The sequence below is a fragment of the Elephas maximus genome, chromosome 14, assembly GCF_024166365.1.
Source record: "Elephas maximus indicus isolate mEleMax1 chromosome 14, mEleMax1 primary haplotype, whole genome shotgun sequence".
NCBI lineage: Eukaryota > Metazoa > Chordata > Mammalia > Proboscidea > Elephantidae > Elephas > Elephas maximus.
In genome coordinates, this window is record NC_064832.1 from 92,141,976 (window position 1) to 92,169,366 (window position 27,391).

General features: G+C 41.1%; 1 protein-coding gene across 1 annotated transcript in view; it reads left to right on the forward strand.

Annotated features, from left to right (window-relative positions):
- RAP2A (RAP2A, member of RAS oncogene family) overlaps nucleotides 1–15,270 on the forward strand; it is a 40,487-nt gene extending 25,217 nt beyond the window's left edge. Inside the window, exon 2 of the mRNA XM_049853093.1 lies at nucleotides 11,375–15,270. Coding sequence (XP_049709050.1) covers nucleotides 11,375–11,612 — 238 coding nt within the window. The 3' untranslated portion in view covers nucleotides 11,613–15,270. The remainder of the gene's footprint in view (nucleotides 1–11,374) is intronic.
- Nucleotides 15,271–27,391: the final 12,121 nt, after the last annotated feature.

The following is a 27,391-nucleotide window of genomic DNA, read 5'->3' on the forward strand; positions in this document are numbered from 1 at the left end:
AAGGTGTAGGAGGTAAGGTTGGATTAGATACGAGGGGCAAGAGTTTGCCCAGCTGAAGAAGCTAATTTTTTCAGCCTGAAGAACTGTCTTCAGCATTTTGTTGTAGAGCATATGGGCTGATAGCAAGGTATCCTGGTTTTTCTTCATCTGAGAACGCTGTTGTTGCACCTTCAGTTTTGCAGGACGTTTTTGTTGGTGTTATATTCTGGGTTGACTGTTCTGTTCTGCTTTGGTGTTTTTGAAGATCCCGATCCACTGTCTTTGGGCATCCATAGTTTCTGATGAGACATCTCCAGTAATTTAGTTTGTTCCCCTTCGTGCAATGGGTTTGTTTTCTCTGGCTGCTTTAGAGATTTCATCTGTATCTTTGGCTTGATGATTACATGTTTTGACATGATTTTCTTGGAGTTCATCCTGTTTGGGACATACTGAACTTCAACAATTTGTAGATTTATTTATTTATTACCAGGTTTGGGAAGTTTTCAGCCATTACTTCTTTGAGTATATTTTCTGTACCAGCCCTTTCCTCCTCTTGACTCCAGTGAGTGTTAGGCGTTCCCATATTGTCCTGCAGATCCTCGAGACTCTGCTCATTTTCTTTTTCAACCTTTTTTCTCCCTGTTCTTCAGATTGGATCATTTCTATTGATCTGCTTTTAAGTTTACTGACTCTTTCCTCTGTCATCCCCATTCTGTCCATTTAATAAATATTTTATTTCATATATTCTTGTTTTCGGTTCTGAAATTTTCATTTGACTCTCTTTTATACTTCTCTCTCCTGAAAACATCTGCCTTTCCATTCATCTCAGGAGTATTTGCTTTCATCCCGTGGAGCGTGGCTACAACAGCTTCTTTAAAGGGTTTGGTAATTTCAGCGTCTTGGTCACGTTGTTAGCAACTTTCAGTCTTTTCCCATGACAATTGTTCACAGTCACATTTTCCTAGTTCTTTTATGACTAGTAATTTTAGATGATATTGGACATCTTGGATATTACATCACTTAGACCCTGTGACCTACTAAAGCCCTCTGGAGAATGTTGACGTTTTTCTTTTAGCAGGTAACAGTTCTGTCTGGTCTTCTTTGGGTGGTGGTTCCAGTGACCATTTAGTTTTCTGACATCACAGCTTTCCAAACCGCTGCTGCGCTCACTCCCCATGCCCCACTCAGGGCTTAGCCTGGAACGTGAGTGGTAGTTTAAATTGTAGTTCACTTCTCAAAACCTTCACTCTACTGCTTTGGGTCTTTCCCACCCGTATACAGCTAATGGGTGAACTGTTCTGATTCATATACAGAATGAGGGAGTCCTCTTCCCTCGCTTTCTCCTTTCCAGGGTTCCCCTCACATTCTTCAGACCACAGGAGTCCCTTTTCCCAGCCCTCTGTCCAGAAATAGGGTGTTTCTCTCCAAGTTTTAGCTTTTTACACTGCTACGCAGTTCTCTCAATTCCATCTTCATGGTATAGTGGACAGAGAAACAGAAGAAAAAAAATGTGATTCCCACTCCCCCCTCCTTGGACCTCAGTGCGCCTTTTACCCAAGTTCTCTAGCCAGAGAGAGATTTCTAATGAAGTTTTAGCTATAGGCATTGCCCACCACCCCATCTCTACCAGGGACCCATTCTAGGTAAGCCGTGAGAGAAAAAAAGGAAAAAAAAATTTTTTTCTACCCACACGTACTCTGCAGCTCACAGGGGCCCTTTACCTTGATCTTCTGGATAGAAAAATAGGATTTCTCCCAGACTTTTAGCTGAGTGCCCTCACTCAGCTCAGGGCCACAAGAGACAATAGTGAAACACCAGGCAGCTCTCCCCTCATGCGTCTCTTCTCCAGGTTTTGATCCTACTCCCCAGTCTGCCTGCTGCTCTTTACCTTGCAGAGTATTCAGATAATTGCTTTTGTATTTTGTCCTTAGTTTTTATTTGTAATCAGCAGGAGATGAAAGCTTCAGTGGGTTTACTCCATCTTGGCTACACTCGAAATCCTCAAGTGGCTTTTTAATACAGCATTTAAAATGCCTTGGGGTGCGTTCCCACGGTCTGTTGGTATGTCAGTCTGTCACAAGCAAACCATTAGGAGTATGTTTTTCTCATACAGTGTCGTTCTTAATTTATATGAAAAAAAGGTTTTTCTTCATATTTCTGTGACTGTTTCTGTGGGGTGTCTGTGATAGCTTTGAGCACCTTTTTGGCATCGCTTACTCTCCTTACTTAACTTTTACTGAGCCTAGTCAGATTGTTCTCTGTTCTTCCTCAGTATACATTCTGAAACCAAGAGAAAGTCAGAGAAAAGGTTTGTGGTTTCCTTTCATTACTCAAGCTGAACTACGAGAAATGCCCTTTTAAGATGAACTGTTTAGTCACTTCAGAACAAGTCAGTTTAGCCCCTGCTTTACATCCTTACAAGATACTTCATGCTAGCAAGCTGTGGTGGGAGCCTTCAAGCCCTAGCCGAAAACAACCCTTCCCTCCTCAGAACTCCCCTAATACTTTTTGGAAGATTGAAAATACCCATCTAGAGGGTAAGGAGACAGGCACTCTCAACATGAGCACTGTTGGTTGTCGTGTAAATTTCTGGATGTCAGTTTGAAACGATTTACGTGTGTGTGTGTGTGTGTGTGTGTGTGTGTGTGAAGACCAATCTGATGAACTACACCAGAAGTGTGATTTCTGGGCTCAAAGAATAGAAACTTTAATGCATACCCTTTGGACCAGAAATCACACTTCTAGGTATAGTCATTAGATTGCTGTTTCTGTTAGCCAAAAATGGAGTGGGGGGTGGTCCTTCATGTCGGTTAATGAGGAAGGAGTGGGTAAATTATAGATGATAGAACATTTATAGTTTAGATTCTATAAAATGGAATACTACTTAGCCACTAAGATAATACGTATCATTTATTGAAATGAAAAGACCCATAATATTAAGTGAAAAAGAGGCTACTCGATATGGTATTCTCATTTCTATAAGGATGTGTTTCTGTTTATATAGGTACGTGTAAGAAAAGTCAGGAAGTATATATACCAAAATACTTCTCAAGGAGGTGACAGTAAGAATGTTTTTTGTTTTCCTCTTTACCCTTAAGTGTTGCCGGGAATTTTTTTCAATGATAATGTATTACTTATTTAATTGGAGCAGGGGGAGAGCAAAGACTGCTGACTTTCATTTAGGGGAAAAAAAAAAATGTCTTTGGTCTAAAGGGTGAAAGAACAAGCATGCATGAGAAAAGGGAGGCAGGTGTTACAGATCACGGCTCATTGTATATAGGTAAACTTTTCATATCTCAGAACTGACAAAAAGTACAAGGTGAGTTGCTTTGAGATACGAGTTCTCCATCACTAGAGGAGTTTAAACATAGACTGCATAACCATTTGGTAAGGTTGTCATGGAAATGATTGAAGAAGTAGGTGTTTTGACATTTTGCTTGAGATTCTTGGTAAATGTGATTTTTGACATCAGGTAGAAAATTGAGCAGGGGGACTTAAAAGTCTTTCAGATTCTAAATCTGAAATCAAAGAGGATTATATTTCAATTTGCTTGTGAAGAAGTGACTAAGCAGATAATAGCATGATAAAAGTTCCCATGAAGTGTGACGTTCTTCCAATACACTACAGTACTAAAAACAGTACTAGCACCTTCAAAACCAAAAAACCCATTGGCATCGAGTCGATTCCAACTCAAACTGCCCCATAGGGTTTCCAAAGAGCACCTGGGAGATTCAAACTGCTGACCTTTTGGTTAGCAGCCATAGCTCTTAACCACTACGCCACCAGGATGTCCAGCACCTTCAAAAGGAAAATTAAAAGGTACAATGGTGGTATCTGTCTATAGCTTATCATTGGTGAATCAGTGAAGGAAAGAAGGAATTGATTCTGGACTTGCCACAATATAAAACCATGAAATACACACTTAACCAAAGTTGTTCTACTGAACATCAGAATTAGAGCTTTAAAAAAATTGTGTGTGTTTGTGTGTACATATACACCATGTACATATGTGTATATAAATATATACATACGTACACTGAGTAAGGTCTGGGAATCATTATATGCATTTTTTTAAATTCTCAAGTTGTTCTGAGAATGAGCCACGTTTAGACACCACCAGAATAAAATACACATACACGTACCTACACGTACACACCTATCAGGGCAAGTATCAGAAAAGGAGAAGGCAACGTGAAGTCCGTTCATGAACACATCAAATGCTTTTGAGCTATTGACACAGAACTGCCTTCTGAGAACCCATCAACATTCTACAGCTGAGTGATGCTAAAGCCACTGTTTTTGAAGCTTTGTTCAGTGCATTAAGCAGAGCTGCTTAAAAGGATGTTTTGTTTATACATTACGTAATCAAGCTCACAAATACAATAAACAATTTGAAAATTCATGTTAAAACACATAGGTTTATTCACAGACTATAAAAATAAGCACCTTTAAAATTGAGTTACATAAGCCACTATCTGACCCTGGTCATGCTCCTAAATGAAGTGTGGAGGAAGATGGGCCAAATTTACAGTAAACCTGTTGATCCTTAAGATGTAGGCAAGCTGGTATCCTACTCGTGATCAGGTTCACAATAATATATAAATTGAAGTATTTTTGGAATTTTGGATTTTCAACCACATCTCCAAATGATGTGTTTAGAAAAAGGGGGAAAATGAAGACAACTCACAAAACTACGCATGAAAATAGAATGTTGATTTTTGGTGTGAATATGAAAGTCACTGCCATCACCTGTTAACTAAGTACCTAAACCAACAAACCAGTTGCCGTGAGTCGACCCCAACTCATAGCAACCCTATAGTACAGAGTGAAATGGTCCCGCTATGTCTCCGAGGCTGTAAATTTTTATGGAAGCTGACTGCCGCATCTCTCCTATGGGGTGGCTGGTGAGGCTACACCGCTGACCTTCTGGCTAACAGCCAACCCAGCACCTTAACCACTGTGCCACCAGGGCTCCTCCGCATTTATGCATATAAAAAAACCCATCGCCAGTCAAGTCGATTCCAACTCATAGCAACCCTGTAGGACAGAGCAGAACTGCCCCATAGGGCTTCCACGGAGTGGAACTGCCGACCTTTCGATTAGCAGCCACAGCTCTTAACCACTTCACCACCAAGGCTCCTATGTACATACACGCGTGTGTATACACCTATATGTGTATATAGATATATTTACATAATCCAAATGTTATATGCAGTTGGATTCTTAGAAGAAACTTCCAGTTTTTATAAAGAATCTAGGATGAACCCTTAGCCAGTGTGTTTTAGGGAAAGACGGTTACTCTGGTACATCTAGGATGCTTTTTCTGTTGCATTGTTCAAGTTCTACTAGTTCTCGTCCATGTGTCCCATGGTGTCTTATGTCATTGTTAAATCATCCCTAGATGATCTTCTGTCATAATCTGTGTACAACACCGTTTGGTTAGCAGCTGAGCACTTTAACCACTGTGCCACCAGGGCTCCTAATTAAGTGCGTAGCCTTCCTAAATAATTTATCTGGTCCCGATATGAGTCACGTTTGTCACATTTGGCATCCTTGGGCTACTTCGGCTGTACAGGATCGTAAGTTCTGTGTAGCCTCAAATGAACAGGTTTTCTCCAGTGCAGGGTCTAGGTTGCTGGAGTTGCAGGCGGTTATACAGATTGACTCCACAGGCCCATCTGCGATTCCTGGAACCACCAGGTCTGCTCCCGCGAGCTTTTGCCCTGTCTAGTCATATTCTGGCTGGAATCCTCTTCCCCAAGATAACCTGGATACCCTTACTTCCTTCAGGTCTTTGCTCAACCATCATCTTCCCAATAAGATCAGCTGTCATAGTTTCCTAGTGCTGCTGTCACAGAGATACCATAGTGGCTAGGAGGCTAGAGGTCCGAATTCAGGGGGCTCTAGGGGAAGGCCCTTGTCTCAGCTCTGGAGCCCAGGCATGCCCCGGTTCCTTGGTGGTCTTCACTTGGCATCTTCCTCCCATTCATGCTTGGTTGTCTCTGTCACTGCTCTGTGTAACTCAGAAGTGACTAGGTTTAGGACATTATTTTTTTTTATTGGGGCCAAGATTCCAGCACATATTTTGGGGGGACGTAATTCAATCCATAACACTTACCTGATCATCTTATTTAAAATTAAGCCTATGCCCCACTCTCTGGTACGCATTGTCCTGTTCCGTATTAAGCTTATTATTTACTTATACTTATTCCCTAAAAGCGTATTATTTGCTTATTTACTGATGTTTGTTGCCGTTTATTGTTGATGCCTGTCTTTTACACTAGAATGGAATCATTGTGAGGTTAGAGACTTTTGCTTATTTTGTTCACTGATTTACCCTAAGTGCCTAGAACGTTATCTAGCATGTGATAGATTCTTAATAAATATTTGTTGTTGTTAGGCGTGCTGTTGTTGGCTCTGACTCACAGCTACCCTGTGTACAGCGGAAGGAAACACTGCCGGGTCCTGCACCATCCTCATGATCGTTGTTATGCTTCAGCCCATTGTTGCGGCGGCTGTGTCAATCCATCTTGTTGAGGGTCTTCCTCTTTTTCACTGACCCTTTACTTGACCAAGCATGATGCTCTTCTTCAGGGACTGGTCTCGCGTGGTAACGTGTCCAAAGTACATGAGATGAAGTCCTGCTAACCTTGCTTAAATATATGAGTCATTGATTGTTGATTACTAGTTATTTAAAGCATCAGGCCGTTTTCAGTGTAGCCTTCAGTATTCACGTAGTTAAAACCATCCCAGACATTTGCATTGGAGCAATACCATCAATGAATGGAACCGCCTGGTTCTTGAGTGTGTCTTTGACTTCAGCTTGGTGAATGAGAACAAGCTGGGAGTAGCTCCTCCACCTGGAGAGCTGGGTATCTCTGGTGCTCAGTGTGCTCGTCCCAGGAGACCTGATGACGATTTTCCCTGTGTTGGCATTACTCCTGATGTGAACTTTCACATCTCTTATAAAAATCATCCCGTTGGGTATTGTTCTTAGAACAGTGCTGAACAGCAATTACCCAGCAGATGATACTCCATGATTGTGGTAGGGGCAGGACCCACAATGTCTGCTCAAGTTTTTAGCTTCAGAGCTAAAGAGCACCTTTGAAATTATCCAGCCCAGCTCATTTTACAATTGAAGAAACTGAGGAACCAAAAGATTGAGTTAATTTTCTAAATTCACAGAGCTATCTAGAGGCAGTCAGGGACTAGAATCCTGGTCTGGATTTTTTCTTTAACACACCATATTGCTTCAGCAGATAGGGAGCCCAATTTTCCTGCACCCACTTTGTTCTTTCAGCACAAGGCTTGCTTACTCCCCTTTTCCTTTTAACTCGTCTTCCTTAACGAGTATCCTGGTTTCTCCACAGCTTACTTCCACATATAGGACTCTCTGTCTCTGTTATCCCAACCCAAACCTTCTGAGAATTCCCTTTCCCACAGGTATCAGTTTTCTCTTGCACCCCCAGCATTTTGAGAATGTGCTGCTGTGAGCTACGACCTATGCTGCTAACCAAAATGTCGGCAGTTTGAATCCCTGGAAACCCTATGGGGCAGCTCTTACTGTCCTGTAGGGTCCCTATGAGTCAGAATCGACTCCATGGCAACAGAATTTTTTTTTTTTTGGTGTTGGTTTTTGCTCTTTTTCCTCATTACCATCAGGCTCTGTAGCGGGGACTAAGAAGAAATAGACTCATGTCAGGTGGCTGCTTTATTTTCTCTCTCTCTGACACACACACACATACACACACAACGCACACAGCACACACACCTTTCCCCACCCTGATTGGATTTTGCCCTTCCCCCAAGAGTTCCTTTACCTCCCAGGCCCGGTTTCTTCTGCTGCTTAACACCTCATGGTGTCTCCATAGGCCCTCTCACGTCAGTGGACTTGGGAGGGGGAAGGAAACTCCACCCTGCAGTTATCTACTCCTTGATTTTTTTCATTGTGGTTTTTTTTTTTTCCCGTTATCTCATTGTACTTTTACAGCAAACCTGTGTGTTAAATGGGTTTTGACTGACAAGGAAATTACGGACAGATATGTAGAGTAAGTGGTTTGAAGCCTCTCTGTGGGAAGACTGGGAGCCAGGCCTCCACATACTAGTGGAGAATCTCTTCTGCTTACACTTTTAATGCCAGCAGAGAGACAGCGTGGACCACCTTCTGGCATTCTGAAATGCACATACTATGTATTTTTGCCGAAGATTTTATTCAGTCTTTTAAACCCTTCTGAGGATATTTACCTGAATTTCTGTAGCATCTGTAAGCATCGTTATTTCATGAAAGACCACTGGACGTTCCAAGTCAGTGGTGCAGTGAACAGGCCCTCTGACACCGACGTGGAGCGGTGATCGGATGCGGCTGCTGTGGTTCTGTGCTCCCCGTGGTCTGTTGCCCTTTTGAACCAGACTCTTGGTAAGATTTACTCAGGTTTTTCATTCAAGCAGAGATTGTACGATTTGATTTTTGCAATGATTTTTGCAAACTCATATATCACGATAGAGCCTGTGGTTTTTAACTTTAAAATTATAAGAAATGTTTATTCTGTAGGTATAAAATACAATATAATGCTACATTTACACTCAAGAACATTCCTTAAAATATTTGTCTTAATAATAGAAAATGACGTCATACCCTTTTCCTTGTTGTGATTAAATATTGTAATTAGAGATTGAAATTAGTTTTTAACTTAAATTCAACCAGTCAGTTGCACTTAACGTTTGTAAGGCACCTCATTGCCAGACAGAGCATTCTAAAGCACACGTGGTGTCTGTACTCTTATAAGAAACATGAAATGCTACTACATTTCTCAAGTAAGACAAAATAAAAACTGTTGTCATGACTTCTGTGTGAAGTAGCTGATATGTGGTGTTTTGTACTGCAGCCTCATTCGTGCTGCCGTTTGCCCTCTCCAAGGCCAAGCGGCAGACGGGATTGTTTGTATGTAAGAGTCCTGTTAGGTGCCGTCCAGTTGATTTCCAACTCATAGTGACCCCACGTGACAGTAGAACTGCCCCACAGGGTTTCCTAGGTTGTAATCTTTATGGGAGCAATTCACTAGGTCTCTCTCCCACGGAGCCGCTGGTAGGTTTGAAGCTTCTGCTGAGACTCCCCTCTCCCTACCCCCGCAGCCCGCCAAGGCTTCTAACTGCAGTTTGGCCCGACCACACTGTGGCCCTAACCACAGTTTGAATTTGGTGCCAGGATCCCACGCATGCGCGAACCAGGATTTTGAAGCATACCCGGGACCTGAAAAGCTGAGTCATCAACCTGTCCTTGGACCTGAACTTCACCGACATGATTCAACATCTGGACCTCCACATGTGGACATGGGAGGGCTAAGGGCAGAGAGTTCTGGGCACCAAATGGAACCCCCAGATGCCATTGGAAATAAAAAGCTCCCCAACCCCCTCAGACAGCGAGAATGTGGCCTTTCAGCTGCTAAGCCCCATGTTGCCCTTTGTTTGCACAAACAATAAATTCCCACTTTGTTTCCCTTGCAACGGGTGGTGTGGTGTCCGTCTTACTTCCATCGGCTAGTAAGACAGGACAAGAACCCTCGTTCGGTTACAGGTTCAATCCACCAACCTTTTGATTAACAGCGGAATATTTAACCTTTGTGCCACCAGGACTCCTTGTAAGAGTCTTACAAGATGTGAAAAAAAACCTGGTGTGATAGGTCCAGAGCTGTCGGTGTGATCTGAGGCCAGAAAGTATAAGGTGTAGTTGATACACAGCAAATTCATACCAAGTCCTTTTGATGCAAATTGGAGTCATCCAAGTCCGGTTCCTGCAAAATGATAATATTCACATACTCGATTTCCCCCTTGATGTTACATTCCCTATGCATTTTTCAGTGGTTTTAATGTTTCAAGTTACTGAATGGCACACTGCCTGAAGCATGTACCGTCTTAAGACCATTCGCTGCCTGATCCAGTGCCAGAGAAAGAAGTGAGAATCTGTGGGGAATACAGTTTGCTTTGCAAGTTAGGGTGAGTGGAGAGAACCATCTGGATCAGGATGATGAAACTATGCAAGTATTGTAGGAAACATTACCCTGATTATTACTCAGTTTCTTGAGTGATAAAAAAATCCTGCCTCAATTAAGCCTTGACTACTTGGCCCTCTCTTCTAACAGATGAGCTGTGTCCAGTCATGTATGTAATCGCTTGGATATAATTTTCCTATTTTCTTTGTAGATGAGAGATGCATTTTGCCAGGAGGGGGATATAAGAGGATGTATTTATACACAAAGCACAAAAGCTTTTAAAATAATTGAAAATAAAAATCACAGCTTTCAAATATATTAGTAGTATTTCTTAGAACATAAGCAAGAATATTAAATAAACATGCGAAACCATACCATGCATTTTCACCCCCGTGATCGTCTGCTATACCATGTGCCACGTGGAGTAACCATTATAGGGAGAATCATCTCTAGAGACAAAATAATTCAGGACCTTTTTTCTTTGTTCTTTTGTTATCATTTACTAGCTTTATTAGTTAAGCTTTTGCCAAACGTGTTTACTCATAGACATCTCTTATAGCTAGGAAGAAAAGAAGAGATGGTAGCAAATAAAGCTAGTGATGGAAATGCTTAACTCTTATCGGGCTGAAAAGAACGGTGATTGTTTGTCTCTCCACTGGCTGTGAGAGCTTTATAAAGGAATAGGGTGTAGCTGTACTGACGGTTGCCCATCCTAATGGCTTCTAGTAGCTTTTTCCTTATTCAGGAACTCTGAGAACATGACCAACTTTCCATACTTAGCACAGGGAAGTTAAAAGTTGCTTCTTAACTCATAGACGTATTACATGATCAACTGTTAACATTTTGAGTTGTGTCTCTTAGAATAAAAAAAAGGTTGAAATTAATTAATAGGATTTATGCCGAGATTCCAAGAATAATTTTCCAGGTATATATCTAGGAAGGTAAATTGACTTTAAAAAATGTATGATTTAATTAATTAAACATATTTAGAAAAACCCATAAAGTGCCCACTAAGAAGCGGAGTTCCTGGGTGGTACAAACAGTGTGCTAGGCTGCAATTCGAGTCCACCCAGAGGTGCCTCGGAAGAAAGGCCTGGAGATCTGCTCCCTCCAAAAACTCAGACATTGAAAGCCCTATGGGGTACATTTCTAATCTGATATACATGGGATCACCATGAATTGGAGAATTGGAGTAGACTGAACAGCGACTGTTGCGGGTTTTTTTTTTTTTTTTTAATAAAAGCAGCTTCTAAATGTCTTTAGGTAGATAGCAAGAGAGTGGAGCAATACTTTTTCATGCCACTAAAGGATATTTACTGTGGGATGTAATATAAAAACGGAACATTTTACCATTTCAGCTGTGTACTGACTTCTGCAGTCTGTGTGTTTTGTTTAATCCCCCCTAGGTATGAGAAAGTGCCGGTCATCTTGGTGGGAAACAAAGTGGACCTGGAAAGTGAGAGAGAGGTATCATCCAATGAAGGCAGAGCCCTTGCTGAGGAGTGGGGCTGCCCCTTCATGGAGACGTCAGCGAAGAGTAAAACGATGGTGGACGAACTGTTCGCAGAAATTGTTCGGCAGATGAACTACGCTGCGCAGCCCGACAAGGATGACCCATGCTGTTCTGCATGTAACATACAATAGCATTCGAATATGGCTGTCCTGGACAGGATCGGCCGCTACCCGAGGCGAGACACACCTCGGCTCCCTCCCTGCGGAGTCGGCAGGGTGTGTGGTGGGAGTCTGCAGTGAAGTGCCACCCTTTATTCAGAACTGAGCAGGGATGGTTAATTGATATCTCTGAGTAACATTTGGGTTCAGTCAGCACAGTTGTCGCCAGTGTCCTCAGCCTCCTTCCTGCACCTGTAGCTTTGAGGCATAGCCAGGTGACCTGCAGGGTGATCTCATTGGAAAAGCTATGATGGCATTGCCACTGAGCTGACAGGAGCAACTATTGCATAAATTAAAAATAACCTTGAGGGAGAAACCAGAAGAATTCCAAGGCCCTTGGCAATTAAAATATTTTGTCTTCTTAAAAAAAAAAAAAAAATAGTAAAGGAGAAATATTTTCCTACGTGAGTACTGAATTCCAGGAATTGGGAGTCTTCTAACCCATGTATTCCATCAAGTGAAGTACGACAGCTGACCTGCCCACAGCGTTACAGGGAGAGACTCTGCTCAGCTGACACATTTTTGTTTTTCAAAAGTGATGCTGAATTGTAGATGTTACCCTCATTTGCGATATCGGACTAACTCCTGCACCGATCCTTGATAGAGAAAAAAAATCAGAACGGGTCGTGTGAACATACAGCCAGGCTTTTGAATGTTAGGTCATCTGTATTACCACAGGAGAGGGAGGCTCTCAAAGGGTTTGGTCAGAATTAAAACCCCCACCAACCCTCTGCTGAGCAAGCAGGGAAGGGAAGGTCTGTGACATTGCTGAACACGAAGGAAGCAACTGTGATGCCAAGAAATTGCCTAGCCTTACTCAGAAGCAGCATCCTGGTAGGTAAACCAGCACCGTCATGTAAGGAAAGTGAAGCCATGCTGCGTCCGCACGTTCCCGTTCGCAGACACGTCACAGGACAGTGCAGATAGCTTGCATTTTTATGTTTGTTAAAGCAGCAAATTTCTTCTCGCCTTTAAGGGCTATGGTTGTGGTATGATCCTTGGCTAACCTGCTATCAAAATCAAGTTTTCTATAGCAGAGCTTTAATGCTAGCATTTTGAAAGTCGAATAACCATGTGAAATAATTTGGATTTAAAAGCAGAACATAAATTACAGAGTAGAAGGTAAGGGACAAAAGGCCCTTTTATCTTTAATTTTCCTGGACGATTCATAAAGGTTTTCTTCCGACTATTTTCCCCTGATTACTGAAGTGGCAAATAAAGGTAGCGTGAATATTGTTTTGAAAAGGTGCTCCAGCTCTGACGTTTTTGATTTTCATAGCCCTGACGTATCTACCATTTGCATGACTGATGGCACAGTAAATACCTATTCATAAGTTTTACAATCAAGTGTAGAAGGGTTTTCTACTAATTTCAGAGTTAAAAATGCTGAAGAGATTACCTTGAGCTGGACCTCTGGAGTTAAATTTGGCTTTCAGAACTGCGACCTCACTAATCCTGTGATCTCCAGACCGCCCCACATTTTATTGGTTTCACAGTCTCGTGCAAGTAACCTCTGGTCTCTGCGTGTACCTGGGAGAAGAGTGCGTGTTTGTGCGTGCATGTGTGTGTATTGTTCTAAGGATTTGGCACAAGTCAGAGAGAATGGCTTCCACTGCAGAATGTAGTGCATCAAAACCTTTTTTTTTTTTTCCTTTTAATTTATTTAAGTATTTTTCATACATTATTGCAGTCATTTGTAGCCACCTGTTTAGTAGCTGGCATCAAACTTAGAGAATAGAAAAAAGTTTGATAGCTTATACTTCTCAAGGGTGCGTGAACTGAAGAGATAAGTAGGTAAAACCAGGCTGTGGTGGTCACAAGTCTTCGAATTGTGAGTATTTACATTCTTCAATATAGCTTTGTAATTCTAATTGGGAAACACCTCATGTGTAGATCAAAATGTTTATTCAGTTTTATTGAAACAAATTAAAACACTATGTAAAAGTTGATTTGACTCAAACGTAGAAAAATCAAAGATTCAAGAAGTATGATTTAGCTACTGAAGAAGAAATATTTGTTAGTGAATTGGTTGAGTTTTGAAGTCTCTAACTTTTCTGAGTAATTCTGATTTTTAGAATTCCATACTTAATAGCAATTTATGACAACTAAGATTACACATAAGAATCATCTATAAAGATTCTACAGCTTCATGTTTTGGGTTGCTATTAAAAAAAAACACTAAACCAGTTGCCATCGAGTCCGTTCCAACTCACAGCAACCCTGTAGGACAGAGTAGAGCTATTCCGTAGGGCTTCCATGGAGTGGCCGGTGGATTCGAACTGCTTACCTTTTGGTCAACAGCCGAGCTCTTAGCCACTACACCACCAGGGCTCCTGGGTTACTATATGGACATTAAAATGAGTTCAACAATAGAAAAATATGGCAAAATGTAAGGTAGAAAAGATTATCTAAAATTTTAGTTTTTAGTTAAAAATGTAAGGTGGACTTTTACTGCAGAAGTGTTCATAAGAACTGATTTGGCTACCTGAGCAGCGTCCACACAGCCCTGCATGTTTAGTGACAGCATCACAGAGCATTCAAGAAGGGCCAGTCCTCTTGTGTTTTACAGCTCAGCTTGGATGAATGAGTTGTGTTTGTCAAGATGTTAATAAAAAGCTTAAGAACAGGAAAATTAAATTTGTTGGCACATGAAATACTAATAGTGGCTACAGAAGAAAGTCAGTGACCTTGGGTCACTATTTATTTTATGCCCTGATCAGACTAGCAACTATATAAGTGAAAGTTTTTCTAACATGCCTTAAAAATATTATGGTTTGATCCAAAGACCCGCTTTTTCTTCAGCTGTCGTAATAAGGTTCCGTTTTGTTCTTGTTTTCATTTTACTTTTATGCAGAGGCAGCATTTTTTTTTTTTTTTAAGTTTTCTCCTTTTAATGTTGCAACTCTTTAGTTCTTTTAAGCTGTGATAGTGATGGTAACTGATGCTTTTCCGTTCTGTTCAACTTAGTAAAACAAGCCAGCATCTGATCAAAAGTATTACGTAAAATATTTCTTAAACTATTGAAAGGTGCTTTGATGACTTCCTCCTTTCGTGTGTAGAATTAGAAATGAACTTTTGACCCCATTGGCTACAGTTGCCATCACTTTTCTGTGGTAAAACTACTGATATTTGGTTTCCTACATAAAGAAATGTTGCCTAAGGATGTCTGTCTGTTTTCAAGGGTTTTTTCTAGTGTGAATGTCGCCTGTGTATGTGTAAATACAGAAGTGTTTTGTTTGTTGTTGTCTTTTCATTTCCTCTTGAGTTTTTTGTTATCAGTAGTTCTGTGTTAGCAGTGGGTAAGCTTTAATTGTCCGTCTCCTTAGCCAATCAAATGTTAAACACTATGGGGGTCTTATTTTTGTTTTTAAGTGTCATCGTGCATCTGTTAAATCTTGATCAGGGTTTCAAGAATGACTGCAGTGGGTTTTGGAAACAGACTTATCATTATTGATTTGGGGTTTCCCAGAGATGAATATAGTTCACAGTTAATTGTTGAGCTCTAATACAACTGACCATTTAAAATTAAACAACAGTTTATTGTTTTGTAACAATGTCAGTTGTTAAACCTTGACATGTCAGTTAAAACATGAATTGTAGTTAGAACTCGATGCAAATTCAACAGTTGTATTTGGAGTTAAATTATTTTAACAAATAAATTTATTTAATGAAACTTCCTCTGGATTTTTTCTTTGTACACGTTTGTGAGTGAAATGTTTTTATTAATATATACAAAAAGAGCCAAAAATTGCCATAGGACGAATTTAGTATTTCTCATATAGAAATCTGTAAGCTGAATTAAGTTGAGAATTCACCATATAAAAAGGGAGGTTAGAGGATCATTTTTATATCTTTTAAAAATAAAAAAAAAAACGTGAGAAAGGCTTTGAAGTCATTATAAATATAAACATATCTCTGTAAATGATATTTCATTTGATGATGGCTAGCCGATTTGAAGTCCTCATGCTAACGTTTACAGAGTTGTTCTAGGTAATTAACATTAATTAGCATTTTCTTCGGGGTTCTGCCAGTATCACTAAATGTATCATTGTCCCTCTAGTGATGGCTTGGGGCTGCCTTTTTGTTTTAGGTCATGTGGATCTTAAGGCCCCAGAAGCTGGAGGTTGCTGCTCTGTGGGGCTGTAGGCACTGCTTGCTCTAGATGGGGCCCAGTGAATGTTGACAAATGCTGTTAATTGTACACAGCCTTCAGCTGCTCTGATAACTGAGCCCATTCATCCTCTAAACCAATTTAAACTGTGCCTTTTGGTTATGTTGCCTGCAAATGCTGTTGAATTTCTCTGGCAACATTCCACCAGTTTAGAAGCTTCATTGTTTTAGAATATAAGAATAATTTGAATGACTATAACAGAAGCACTGTAGACAGAATCTCAAATATTTAAAGGAAAACGTGCCTGTATTTTAGTACAATAAATAAATATCTGCTGGTTAGCTTCGTGCCCTCATTTGAAGTGCTGTAAAGTATTTAAACGTGTAAAATTCTAATTTCAGTTGGGAGAATGTCTCTGACTTAAAAAAAAATAGTAGTTTGAAATTCTCTCAAGTTATACAATTCATTAGAGGTCTGTGAATGAGAATAAAGATAGCCAAAGTAATAAGGTGCCAGTCCGGAAGCAATTGAGTGGCCACTGGGACCTGTGAAGCAGAGAAAATTGTCACAAGCTCCCTAAAAAGGCTGCTAACCTCTTACTTGTTCCTTAACATTAAATGCCTAGATTGCCAGGTAAATACTTAAAAAAAATCTAGTGGCACCTCATTTGTTAAATAACTTAATTTAAAATTTTTCAGTATTAACTAAATGTTTTTTTTTTTTTTTTAATTGAGGTATTGAGAAATGTGCTGCTCTTCTCTGTATAAAAACCAAAAACCAAACCTGTTGCTGTCAAGTCAATTCCGACTCATAGCCACCCTACAGGACAGAGTACAACTGCCCCATAGAGTTTCCAAGGAGTGCCTGGTGGATTTGCACTGCTGACCTTTTGGTTAGCAGCTGTACTTTTTAACCACTACACCACCAGGGTTTCCCTTCTCTCTATGGTGACATTTATTTTTATATTAGAACACTGGCCTGTATGTTATCTTCTGAGGATTCCTACAGCCCTCCCAGACTTACTTCCTGGAGGACAGGCAGAGGACTGCTTGCTTGAGAGATTAAAAACAAAGACCTATCCAGTGTGCACGGATTAGGAAAAAAGAAACGGAAGTAATGATACTTGTTTTGGCTTATGGGAATTTTTTCTTCCTGTTTCAGAGACTCAGAAGTATCACAGATTTCATTATCATTCAGTTACAATTTTACACTGACGATATTTTGGGTATAATTTATTTTTGTACCTTAAAATCAGATACTCGTAAAAATACAAAGAAGAAAGTCAAAAATCACCCCAATTTCCATGTCCCCAAAAAACGGTGACAAGATTTGATGTAAACCTTTTCAAATGTCTTCCAGTGCATATTTACATCTGCAGATACATACACTGTCTTAGGCTGGGTTCTCTAGAAAGGAAAACCAGTGAAGTGTATGTATGTATATAGAGAGAGAGATTTACGTCTAGGAAATGGCTCACTCGGTTGTAGAGGCTGGCAAGTCTCAGGTCCACGGGTCAGGCATCAGGCTGGAGGCTTCTCCTGTCTCATAGCTGCAGGGGCTGACAAACCCAAGAATGGCAGGTCAGAGGCTGATGAGTCCAAGATCAGCAGGCCATACAGCAGGTCGCTGCCCCAAGTCCCAAGAACCTGTAGTCACATGATGACAAGCCAGATGCAGGATCCAGGGCGAGCAAAAGCTATCGAGCTTTGCGAAAACGTCCGTGTATATTAGATGCAGGCCACAACCCTGAGGAAACTCCCGTTACAACTGATTGGCTGATCACATTAGATCACAACTTGGAGGATGTCTGCGTCATTACGTAACTGCCAAACCACCAAACTGCCAATCGTGGCCCAGGCAAGTTGACATACAACCCTAACCATGACACACACATAAGTAGAAGGAAAAATAACTCAGTTTTACTTATGAGAAACTATGGCTGTGAATACTAAAAATGACTCAGGCAAGACCACACACCTATTAAAGTGTCAGAGTTGAGGTGCAGACCCAAGCTGCTAACTCTAGATCACTTTTTACCCATTTCTAGTTTTTTCACTTAAATGATAGCCACTAATTCAAGGTTCCTTCACCAATTGTTTACTGAGGGTTTCTCCTGTACCTGGCGCTGTGCGGAAATACAGAGGTGACTGCACACAGTCAGTCCCTGATCGCAAGGACTTTCTCAGCTTGTCTCCTTGCTTTTCCTTTTTCTCTCAAGGCAGATAAAAACTAACCTCCTAAGGCCAAACCCACCACCACCGAGTCGATTCCGACTTATGGCGACCCTACAGGACAGAGAACTGTCCCATAGAGTTTCCAAGGAGCGCCGACACTTAAAAACTGCCAACCTCTTGGGTAGCAGCCATAGCATTTAACCACTACGCCACCAGCGTTTCCACTAACCTACTGGCAAGGAATAATTCATTTTGTACCTTTCCTATTTTTATATGTCTGTATAGGGTCGCCAGAAACTCTGCTGACATAGTGGTTAAGATTTCGGCTGCTAACCAAAAGGTTGGCAGTTCAAATCCACCAGGCGCTCCTTGGAAACCCTATGAAGCAGTTCTACTGTGTCCTGTAGGGTTGCTGTGAGTTGGAATTGACTCAGTGGCAATGGGTTTGGTTTATGGTATAGCAGTAAGAGCCCTGGTGGCACAGTGGCAAAAATTCTCAGTTGCTAACTAAAAGATCAGTGGTTCGAACCCACCAGCAGGAGAAAGAGGTAGCAATTTGCTCTTGTAAAGATTTACAGCCTCCAAACCCTATGGGGTGGTTCTACTCTGTCCTATAGGGTCTCTATGAGTCAGACGCGACAGTGGCAGGTTTGATTTGGGGTTTTTTTTGTATACCGGTATCCCTGCCTGAGCCAAAGTGCTCAGCACAACCCACAGAGGCTGCTGCTGGCTCCATTCTGGCCAGTTCAGCCAGCCTGAGTTACTCCATCCCGGGAACTTGAGTTGTCTGTGTGACGAGAGGGGCCATATGGTACTACAGCAGGACTCCCGGGGCTCTGGTCTTACAGGATGCTCTACTTCTTAAGGAAGCATTCAGGCTGACAGTAGGGTCTGTGAGGGCCAACTCCTGGAAGGCAGTTAAGTGGGGCCACTCAGCTGCTTTAGGGATCGTAGCAAAGCTGAGGGAGGCATGGGGGGGAATCTATATATCAGATACTACACCAAAGAATAAATGTTCGGTCCACACCTACAGTTAAATATTCACTGATTTGCAGATTTTTGTGAGATTTTTAGTTAGAAACATCAGGGGTGAGGAACAGGCGAGTGATTCACATATTAACCCCAGCTGATGTTGAGTTGACTTCAACTCAGAGTGACCCTACGTATGTCAGAGTAGAACTGTGCTTATTAGGGTTCTCGATGACTGATATTTTTCAGAAGTATATCACCAAGCCTTTCCTCCGAGGCACCTCCAATTGACTCATCTGCAAACTTTGGTTTAGCAACCGAAAGCATCGACTGTTTGTATCACCCAGGGACACCGATTCATGTATACTTAGAGCAATTTAAATAAATCATTGTTTAATGGGGAGCTACTCATTTCAAAAATATTTATACTATTAGTGGAAGGAAAATAGAATTGTGAAAAGATTCACAGACTCTGAAAGACAAGATATTAAAAAGTGTGACCAGAGGGCCAAGGGCTTAATCAGACATTTGCAAGTCATGTCCACTTGGTGAGAAAGTGAGCTAGCGTGACCTAGAATGTGCGAATCCAGGCCCCAGAGGGAGATCAGCCAACAGGATGTTCCAGTATTTGTATGTTGTTTATTTCTTTGGTTGAGTGTTACCCCAAATTGTTCTGAAGAGGTCTTACACCCAAAGATGTTTTGCAGAAAATGATTCAATTAAGTTGGAGAAAACCCTGCATAATACATCTCTCCTCTTGAAATTCACAATATACATTAGCCTTGAAAGTCTCAGAGAAATTCTGCTGATATTTCCAGAACTAAACCTGACCCCGGACACTTGATATCATACTTAGTATTTGGGAAATGCTGATATTAGGTATGTGGGCTCCAAACCCTGCTGTGGAACCTGTCCAGGTGAGGGGGCCACGATCAGCCTTGAGCCTGAGAGCTCCTCTTGCTTCTCTAGAAGGTAGAGACAGACAGGAGGGAAAGCATGAGAAAGAGGAGCAGTGTGGTCTCCTTGTCCATTTCCCACCACCCCTCCATACTTAACCTTGGCCTTGAAAGCCTACCTTTTTGAGAAAGATAAGGGGAAAAAGGAAAGATAAAACCAAGAAAAAACTCAAGGTTATAAAAAGACATTTTTTATGGTTCCTATGCCTGCTTCTTGTCCCTGTCACAACAGGGGGATCTTTTCTTAGCAGACAGCAGGCTGGGCCTTACTCTCCACACCGTAGTACCCACCCCACTGCAGACTGACTCACCAGTGGCCCTGGCCTTAGCCCATATAGAGAAACAAAGGATTGAGGTATAATTAGGAAAACATCTGGCCAGAAAATCCAGGAGTCCTTGAATCCTATCCTCAACCCTCCCCATGACATCCCTGAGGGAGGAATAAGTTTATGTACACAAAGATACACATGCACATGTACTCTGAAGTTCAGGGTAGGGAAAAGGTTATGACTTAATGGAGCTTTTGTTCTAAATAAAACAGTTTCCCGAATATCCACATGCCATACTAGTCCAATATTCAGAGGACAGTCATTGGACCTCAGTAAATGATAACCTAGCATTTCCACAAGGTGGTCTTCCATTGATGAATCCTGGGGTTCATCTGCTTTTTGTTGGAGTTGGGGAGTTCTGAGCTTTAACTTGTTACCTCTTTAACTTCCTACTCAGTGTTATCCGCACTCCAAACATTCAGGGCACATTCTCCAAGACTGCTCTCACGACACCACCTGCAAGTTCAGGGGGTTCCCAAAACCACCCTCAGATTCATAATTTGCTGTAAGGATTCACTCATGGTGACCCCATGTGTGCAGAATAGAACTGCGTCATAGGGTTTTGAAGGCTGTGACCTTTTGGACGCAGATCACCAGACTTATCTTCTGAAATGCCCTCTGGGTGGGTTCAAACCATTAATGTTTTGTCTAGTAGTAAAGTGCTTAACTGTGTCACTTAGGGACTGCACTGGATAGCAACTAAGAGCAACATAAGGATTCACAGAACTCACTGAAAGCTATTATAGTCACAGTTGACTACAGGGAAAGGATATAGGTTAAAATTAGTCCAAGGAAGATCCATAGGGCAAAGCCTGGGAGCGTTCCAAACATGAAGCTTCCCTGTCCTCGGAATATATTACCTTCCCAGCATCAACATGTGGCAGTGCACGTGGAGTATTGCCAACCAAGGAAGCTCACTCGAGCTTTGGTCTCCAGTTCTTATTGGGGCTTCATGACATAGGCCTGCTTGATTGATTGCCCACAGTTGACCTCAGCCTCCAGATGACTAATACATGTGACCCAAAGCCCTCTTGTCCAATCACATGATTGATCTTTCTGACTTAGCCATCCCTGAGGAAAGTATAAATTCATGTACACAAAGACACAAGCACACATATATAATCACCCTAAAAACCTGGGGCAAGAAAATTGTGGGGAGCCCTGGTAGTGGAGTGTTTAAGCACTCAGCCGCTAACCAAAAGACTGGCAGTTCAAACCCACCAGCTGTTTCACGCAAGAAAGACATGGCAGTCTGCTCCCATAAATACCACAGCCTTCGAAACCCTATGGGGCAGTTCTGCTCTGTGCCATAGGGTCACTATAAGTCAGGATCGACTCGACAGCAACAGGTTTGTTCTTTAAGGAAATGGTTATTACTTCATGGAGCTTTTGTTCTAAAGCTCCTATGTAAAACTCTAGCTCTATCTTGGGTACACCAGGATGCAGATTAACTGGTTTGGTTGAGGATTATCCTTAACAGGCCCATGACGAGACATTATTTTCCTTCCCAAAGCTTTAATACCCCAGAAGCCTTAGTAATTACAAAGCAGCTGATCACATCCGATAGCAGAGATCAGATTGGGAGGAGTTGTTTTGGTTGAATTAAGAGCATGAAACCCGTAGTGTTTCTCTTCTCCTCTACCAGTCCACAAAACCCCAAAGCTCACCCTCTCTGACACAGAGGAGCTAATTAGTGCACTAAGCCATACTTGTTGCCATCAACTCATTTCCAACTCATAGCCACCCTATAGGACAGAGTAGAACTGCCTCATAGGATTTGCTAGGAGCAGCTGGTGGATTCAAACTACTGATCTTTTGGTAGCAGCGAACCCTTAACCACTGCACCAACACACATATAGTAAAGTGTCCAAAGCTTAAGTGTATACCTCAGTGGAATTTTACATACGTAACCTGCAGCTCCATCAAGGCGTAGGTGTACATCCCCCCAGAGGGCTCCTTCATCTCCTCGCAGGCAACACTCATACCCCAGAGGTGACTGCTCTCCTGACCTCTACCACCATAGGCTGGTTTTGCCAATTCTTGAATTTCATATAAATAGAATTATACAGTATGCACTCTTTTTTTGGCTTAGATTCTTTTGCTTAGCATTATGTCCATGAGATTCATCCATACAGCCACGTATACTAATAGCTCGTTCTTTTTTATTGCTGTATTAATATTACTATGTATAAATATATTCCATCAATTCCTGGAGCCTTGTTTTTTGCCAGTGCCTCCAGAGCAGCTTGGACTTCTTCCTTCAGTACCATCAGTTCCTGATCATATGCCACCTCTTGAAATGGTTGAACGTCAACTAATTCTTTTTGGTATAATGACTCTGTGTATTCCTTCCATCTTCTTTTGATGCTTTCTGCATCGTTTAATATTTTCCCCATAGAATCCTTCACTATTGCAACTCAAGGCTTGAATTTTACTTCAGTTCTTTCAGCTTGAGAAACACCGAGCATGTTCTTCCCTTTTGGTTTTCCATTTCCGGCTCTTTCCACATGTCATTATAATACTTTCCTTTATCTTCTCGAGCCACCCTTTGAAACCTGTTCAGTTCTTTTACTTCATCATTTCTTCCTTTTGTTTTAGCTGCTCAGTGTTTGAGAGCAAGTTTCAGAGTCTTCTCTGACATCCGACTTGGTCTTTTCTTTCTTTCTTGTCTTTTCAATGACCTCTTGCTTTCTTCATGTATGATGTCCTTGATGTCGTTCTACAACTCATCTGGTCTTTGGTCATTAGTGTTCAACACATCAAATCTATTCTTGAAATGGTCTCTAAATTCAGGTGGGATATACTCAAGGTTGTACTTTGGCTCTCATGGACTTGCTCTGATTTTCTTCAGTTTTGGCTTGAACTTATATATGAGCAGTTGATAGTCTGTTCCACAGTCGTCCCCTGGCCTTATTCTGACTGATGATATTGAGCTTTTCCATCATGTCTTTCCACAGATGTAGTCGATTTGATTCCTGTGTAGTCCATCTGGCAAGGCCCATGTGTATAGTCACTGTTTATGTTGGTGAAAAAAGGTATTTGCAATGAAGAAGTCATTGGTCTTGCAAAATTCTGTCATACTATCTCTGGCATTGTTTCTATCACCAAGGCCATATTTTCTGACTACCGATTCTTCTTCTTTGTTTCCAACTTTCGAATTCCAATCACCAGTAGTTATCAATGCATCCTGATTGCATGTTCAATCAATTTCAGACTGCAGGAGTTGGTAAAAATCTTCAATTTCTTCATCTTTGGCCTTAGTGCTTGTTACATAAATTTGAATAATGGTCCTATTAACTGGTCTTCCTTGTAGGCGTATGGATATTATTCTATTACTAACAGCGTTGTACTTCAGGATAGATCTTGAAATGTTCTTTTTGATAATAAATGCAACACCATTCCTCTTCAAGCTGTCATTCCTGGCATAGTAGACCATATGATTTTCCTATTCAAAATGGCCAGTACCAGTCCCTTTCAGCTCACTAAAGCCTAGGATTTCCATGTTTTTTGTCCCATTTCATTTTTGACAATTTTGAATTTTCCTAGATTCATACTTCGTACATTTCAGGTTCTGATTATTAATGAATGTTTGCAGCTGTTTCTACTCATTTTGAGTCGTACCATATCAGCAAATGAAGGTCTTGAAAGCTTGACTCTGTCCATGGCATTAAGATTGACTCTACTTTGATGAGGCAGCTCTTCCCTAGTCATCTTTTGTGTGCCTTCTAACCTGAGAGACTCATCTTCTGGCACTATATCAGACTATGTTCTGCCGCTATTCATATGGTTTTCACTGGCTAGTTTTTTTTTTAGAAGTAAACTGCCATGTCCTTCTTCCTAGCTTATCTTAGTCTTAGAAGCTCAGTTGAAACCTATCTGAAACGCTCTGCTGGTATTTGAATACTGGAGGTATAGCTTCCAGCATCCCAGCAACACACAAGCCCCCACAGTACAAGAAACTAACAAATGGGTGGGGTGAACATACACAACACTTATTTCTCATAGAAAAATATCTAGGAGTGGGATTGCTGAGTCATAAGATATCTTTTTGCTTTGGTGACACTGAATCCTAACTTTTTACCTCTTTAACCTCTTCTTACCCAAAGAACACAAAACAACTAATTATCTGTGAAAAAATTGATAAATTGAAGTCATTAAAATTAAGGATTTCTTTTTATCAAAAGACATCAATGAGAATGTAAGAAACAAACTTCAGTCTGGGATAATATATTCACAAACATGTCCAGAAAATATAAAGAACTTCTAAAAACAGTTTTCTAAAGCGATTGTTTCAATTCACACACCAACGAGCAATGAATAAGAACTCCAGTTACACCATGTCACAGAATGGGTTCCTCAGGAAGCAAGTTTTGAGACAGAGCTTAGTGTACAAGGTATCTCTTACAGAATGTCCTTGGGGTTCCTCCTGTGGAAGGGAGCAGTAGGAAGTAAGATTGGATAGAAGGAGAAGCTGAGCTGCAATGAAGGGCCATGAGCAGCCTGAGGGTGGGGGTGGGGTAGGGGCATTAGCATTAGAATGACCCTTCAGAATTGTCCTAAATTGGTCAGAGATGGCCAGGCCTTTGTACCCTCCATCCCTCAGTCACTGAATGTTGGCCACCTGAGGTAAGGGTGTGGCCTTGGACAAGATGGGTCATGGCAGTTTAGGTGATGCCCAAAGAATTGGAGCAAAGGCCATCTGCACTCCCAGTGGCTGGAGAAACAATCGCTTCGTTGAAACAACATCCAAGCGTGCTCCTCCACCCAGAGCCATTAGTCTTTTTAATTTTAGTGATTCTGGTGATGTGTATAGCGGTATGTCATTGTGAGTTTCCTTTGCATTTCTCTTAAGACCACTAATATTAATCTGCTTTCTGGCCATTGGCCATCCTCTTTTGTGAAGTATCTGTTCAAATTTTTTCCTTATTATTGACTTGGATTGGTTGCTTATATCATATATAATTGTACGTTGTCTTTATGTGATCTGGATACATGTTTGTAAATACATTATCCCAGCCTGAGGCTTGCTTTTCACACTCTTGTTGGTGTCTTTTCATAAACAGAATCCTTACTTTTAATTATGTCAATTTATCAGTCTTTTCACCTATGATTAGTGGTTTTGTGTTCTTTTTAAGAGGCCTTTGCCTATTTTAGGTTATTCTGTATCTCCACTCACTCAGTGGAATGTTGAGTTGACCATATGAGTAGGATAATTGTAGAATAAGTACTTTAATCAGATAGAGTTTGTTGAACAAATAGAGATACACCTACTGGCATGGATTGAGTTGTGTTTGAAAAAAAGTGTCAACTTGCTTAGGTCATGATTCCCAGTATTGTGTGGTTATCCTCCATTTTGTGATTGTAATTTTATGTTAAGAGGATTAGGGTGAAATTGTAACACCCTTTCTAAGGTTACATCCCGGATCCAGTGTAAAGGGACTTTCCCTGGAGTGTGGCCTGCACCACCTTTTATTTTCTAAGAGATAAAAGGAAATGGAAGCAAGGAGAGAGAGGAGACATCAAACCACCAAGAAAGAAACACCCAGAGCAGAGTGCGTCATTTGGACCTGCAGTTCCTGTGCTGAGATGTTCCCAGAACAAGGGAAGACTGATGCATCACAAGGACCTTCCTCTAGAGCCAACAGAGAGAGAAAGCCTTCCCCTGGAGCCGGGACCCTGAATTCAAATGCCTAGCCTACTGCACTATGAGAGAATAAACTTTTCTTTGTTAAAGCAATCCACTTGTGGTATTTCTGTTAGAGATGACTAAGACACCTACCAACATTAGTCTTTGTTTCATATTGTTGATGACATATTGAAACATTTAATTGACAAGGCTGCCTATTGGCCAGTGTTCCCACAAATTTATTTCACCAAATACTAAGTCCGTACGGAACAGGAAAAAGAATCTCATGATCAAGTAAGTTTAAGAACATCCGATTCAACAAAGTTAAGCAGGTTCTTTACTATAGGACTCCTTGGAGTCTTGAATATCCTAATGTGTATTAGATAATGTCAAGAGGGAGATAGTAGGTACATTATTTTCACAACTTGACCATAGAATACTTTTTTCACCGGAGCATTTTACAGGACTATTTTTCATAGGCCAACCATTTTGTAAGTATATCTCTGGACAAAGGATAAGATGTCCAACAAAAAAGAGATTAAAAAAAAAAAGAATTCGAGGGTCCATAAAACCCACTGCCGTTGAGTCAATTCCGACTCATAGTGACCCTATAGGACAGAGTAGAACTGCTCCATAGCGTTTTCAAGGCTGTGATCTTTACAGAAGCAGACTACCATATCTTTCTTCCACAAAGCAACTCTTGGGTTTGGAATGCTGATCTTTTGGTTAGCAGGCAAGCACTTGACCCATGGGCTACCAGGGTTTCTCAAAGAGTCTGCAGCAAATAGTTTGTGGGGAAAGGTGCTGTTCTAGATTTAAGGAGATATTTTTTAAAAAGAAGAAAACAATGGAATCAGTGCCTCTCAACATATTTTCCTGCCTTCTTGATGTGCAACGCAGTTCCAGCAGCAAACTTTAATTGCATATAAAAAAAAAAAGTTACCGTTGAGTCAGTTCCAACTCGTGCCAACCCTATATGTCTCAGAGTAGAACTGTGCTGTATAGGGTTTTCAATGGCTGATTTTCAGAAGTAGATGGCCAGGCCTTACTTCCAAAGTTCTTCTGGGTGGACTTGAACCTCCAGGCTTCCGGTCAGCAGCCAAGCATGTTAACCATTTTCACCACCCAGGGACTTCTTTTTTTTTTTTTTAATACATATACAAAAAAAACTGTTGCTGTGATAGGACAAAGTAGAATTGCCCCAAAGAGTGGCCAGCAGATTCGAACTGCCGACCTTTTGGTTAGCAGCTGTAGCGCTTAACCACTGTGCCAGAGAGCTTCAAAAAAAAGGAAAAAGAAAATACTAAAAGAGTGCATCAGAATCTAGGTATGGTTCTCTATAAAAAAAGCCACTCTTTCCCTTAACTTGGAAATTCTGATAACCTCCTTACTCCATTTTTCCCATTGAAAATCACTGAATTAAGTCAGGGCTTTCTTTCCCTTTAACATATGCTAAATGCATCTGCCTCCCTTCTGATTTTTTGTTTTGCTGCCTGTATGGCCAAAAATAAGAATAAAAAAACCAAACTCGTTGCCCTTGAGTTGCATCCAACTCACAGTGACCTTCTAAGACAGAGTAGCTGAAGG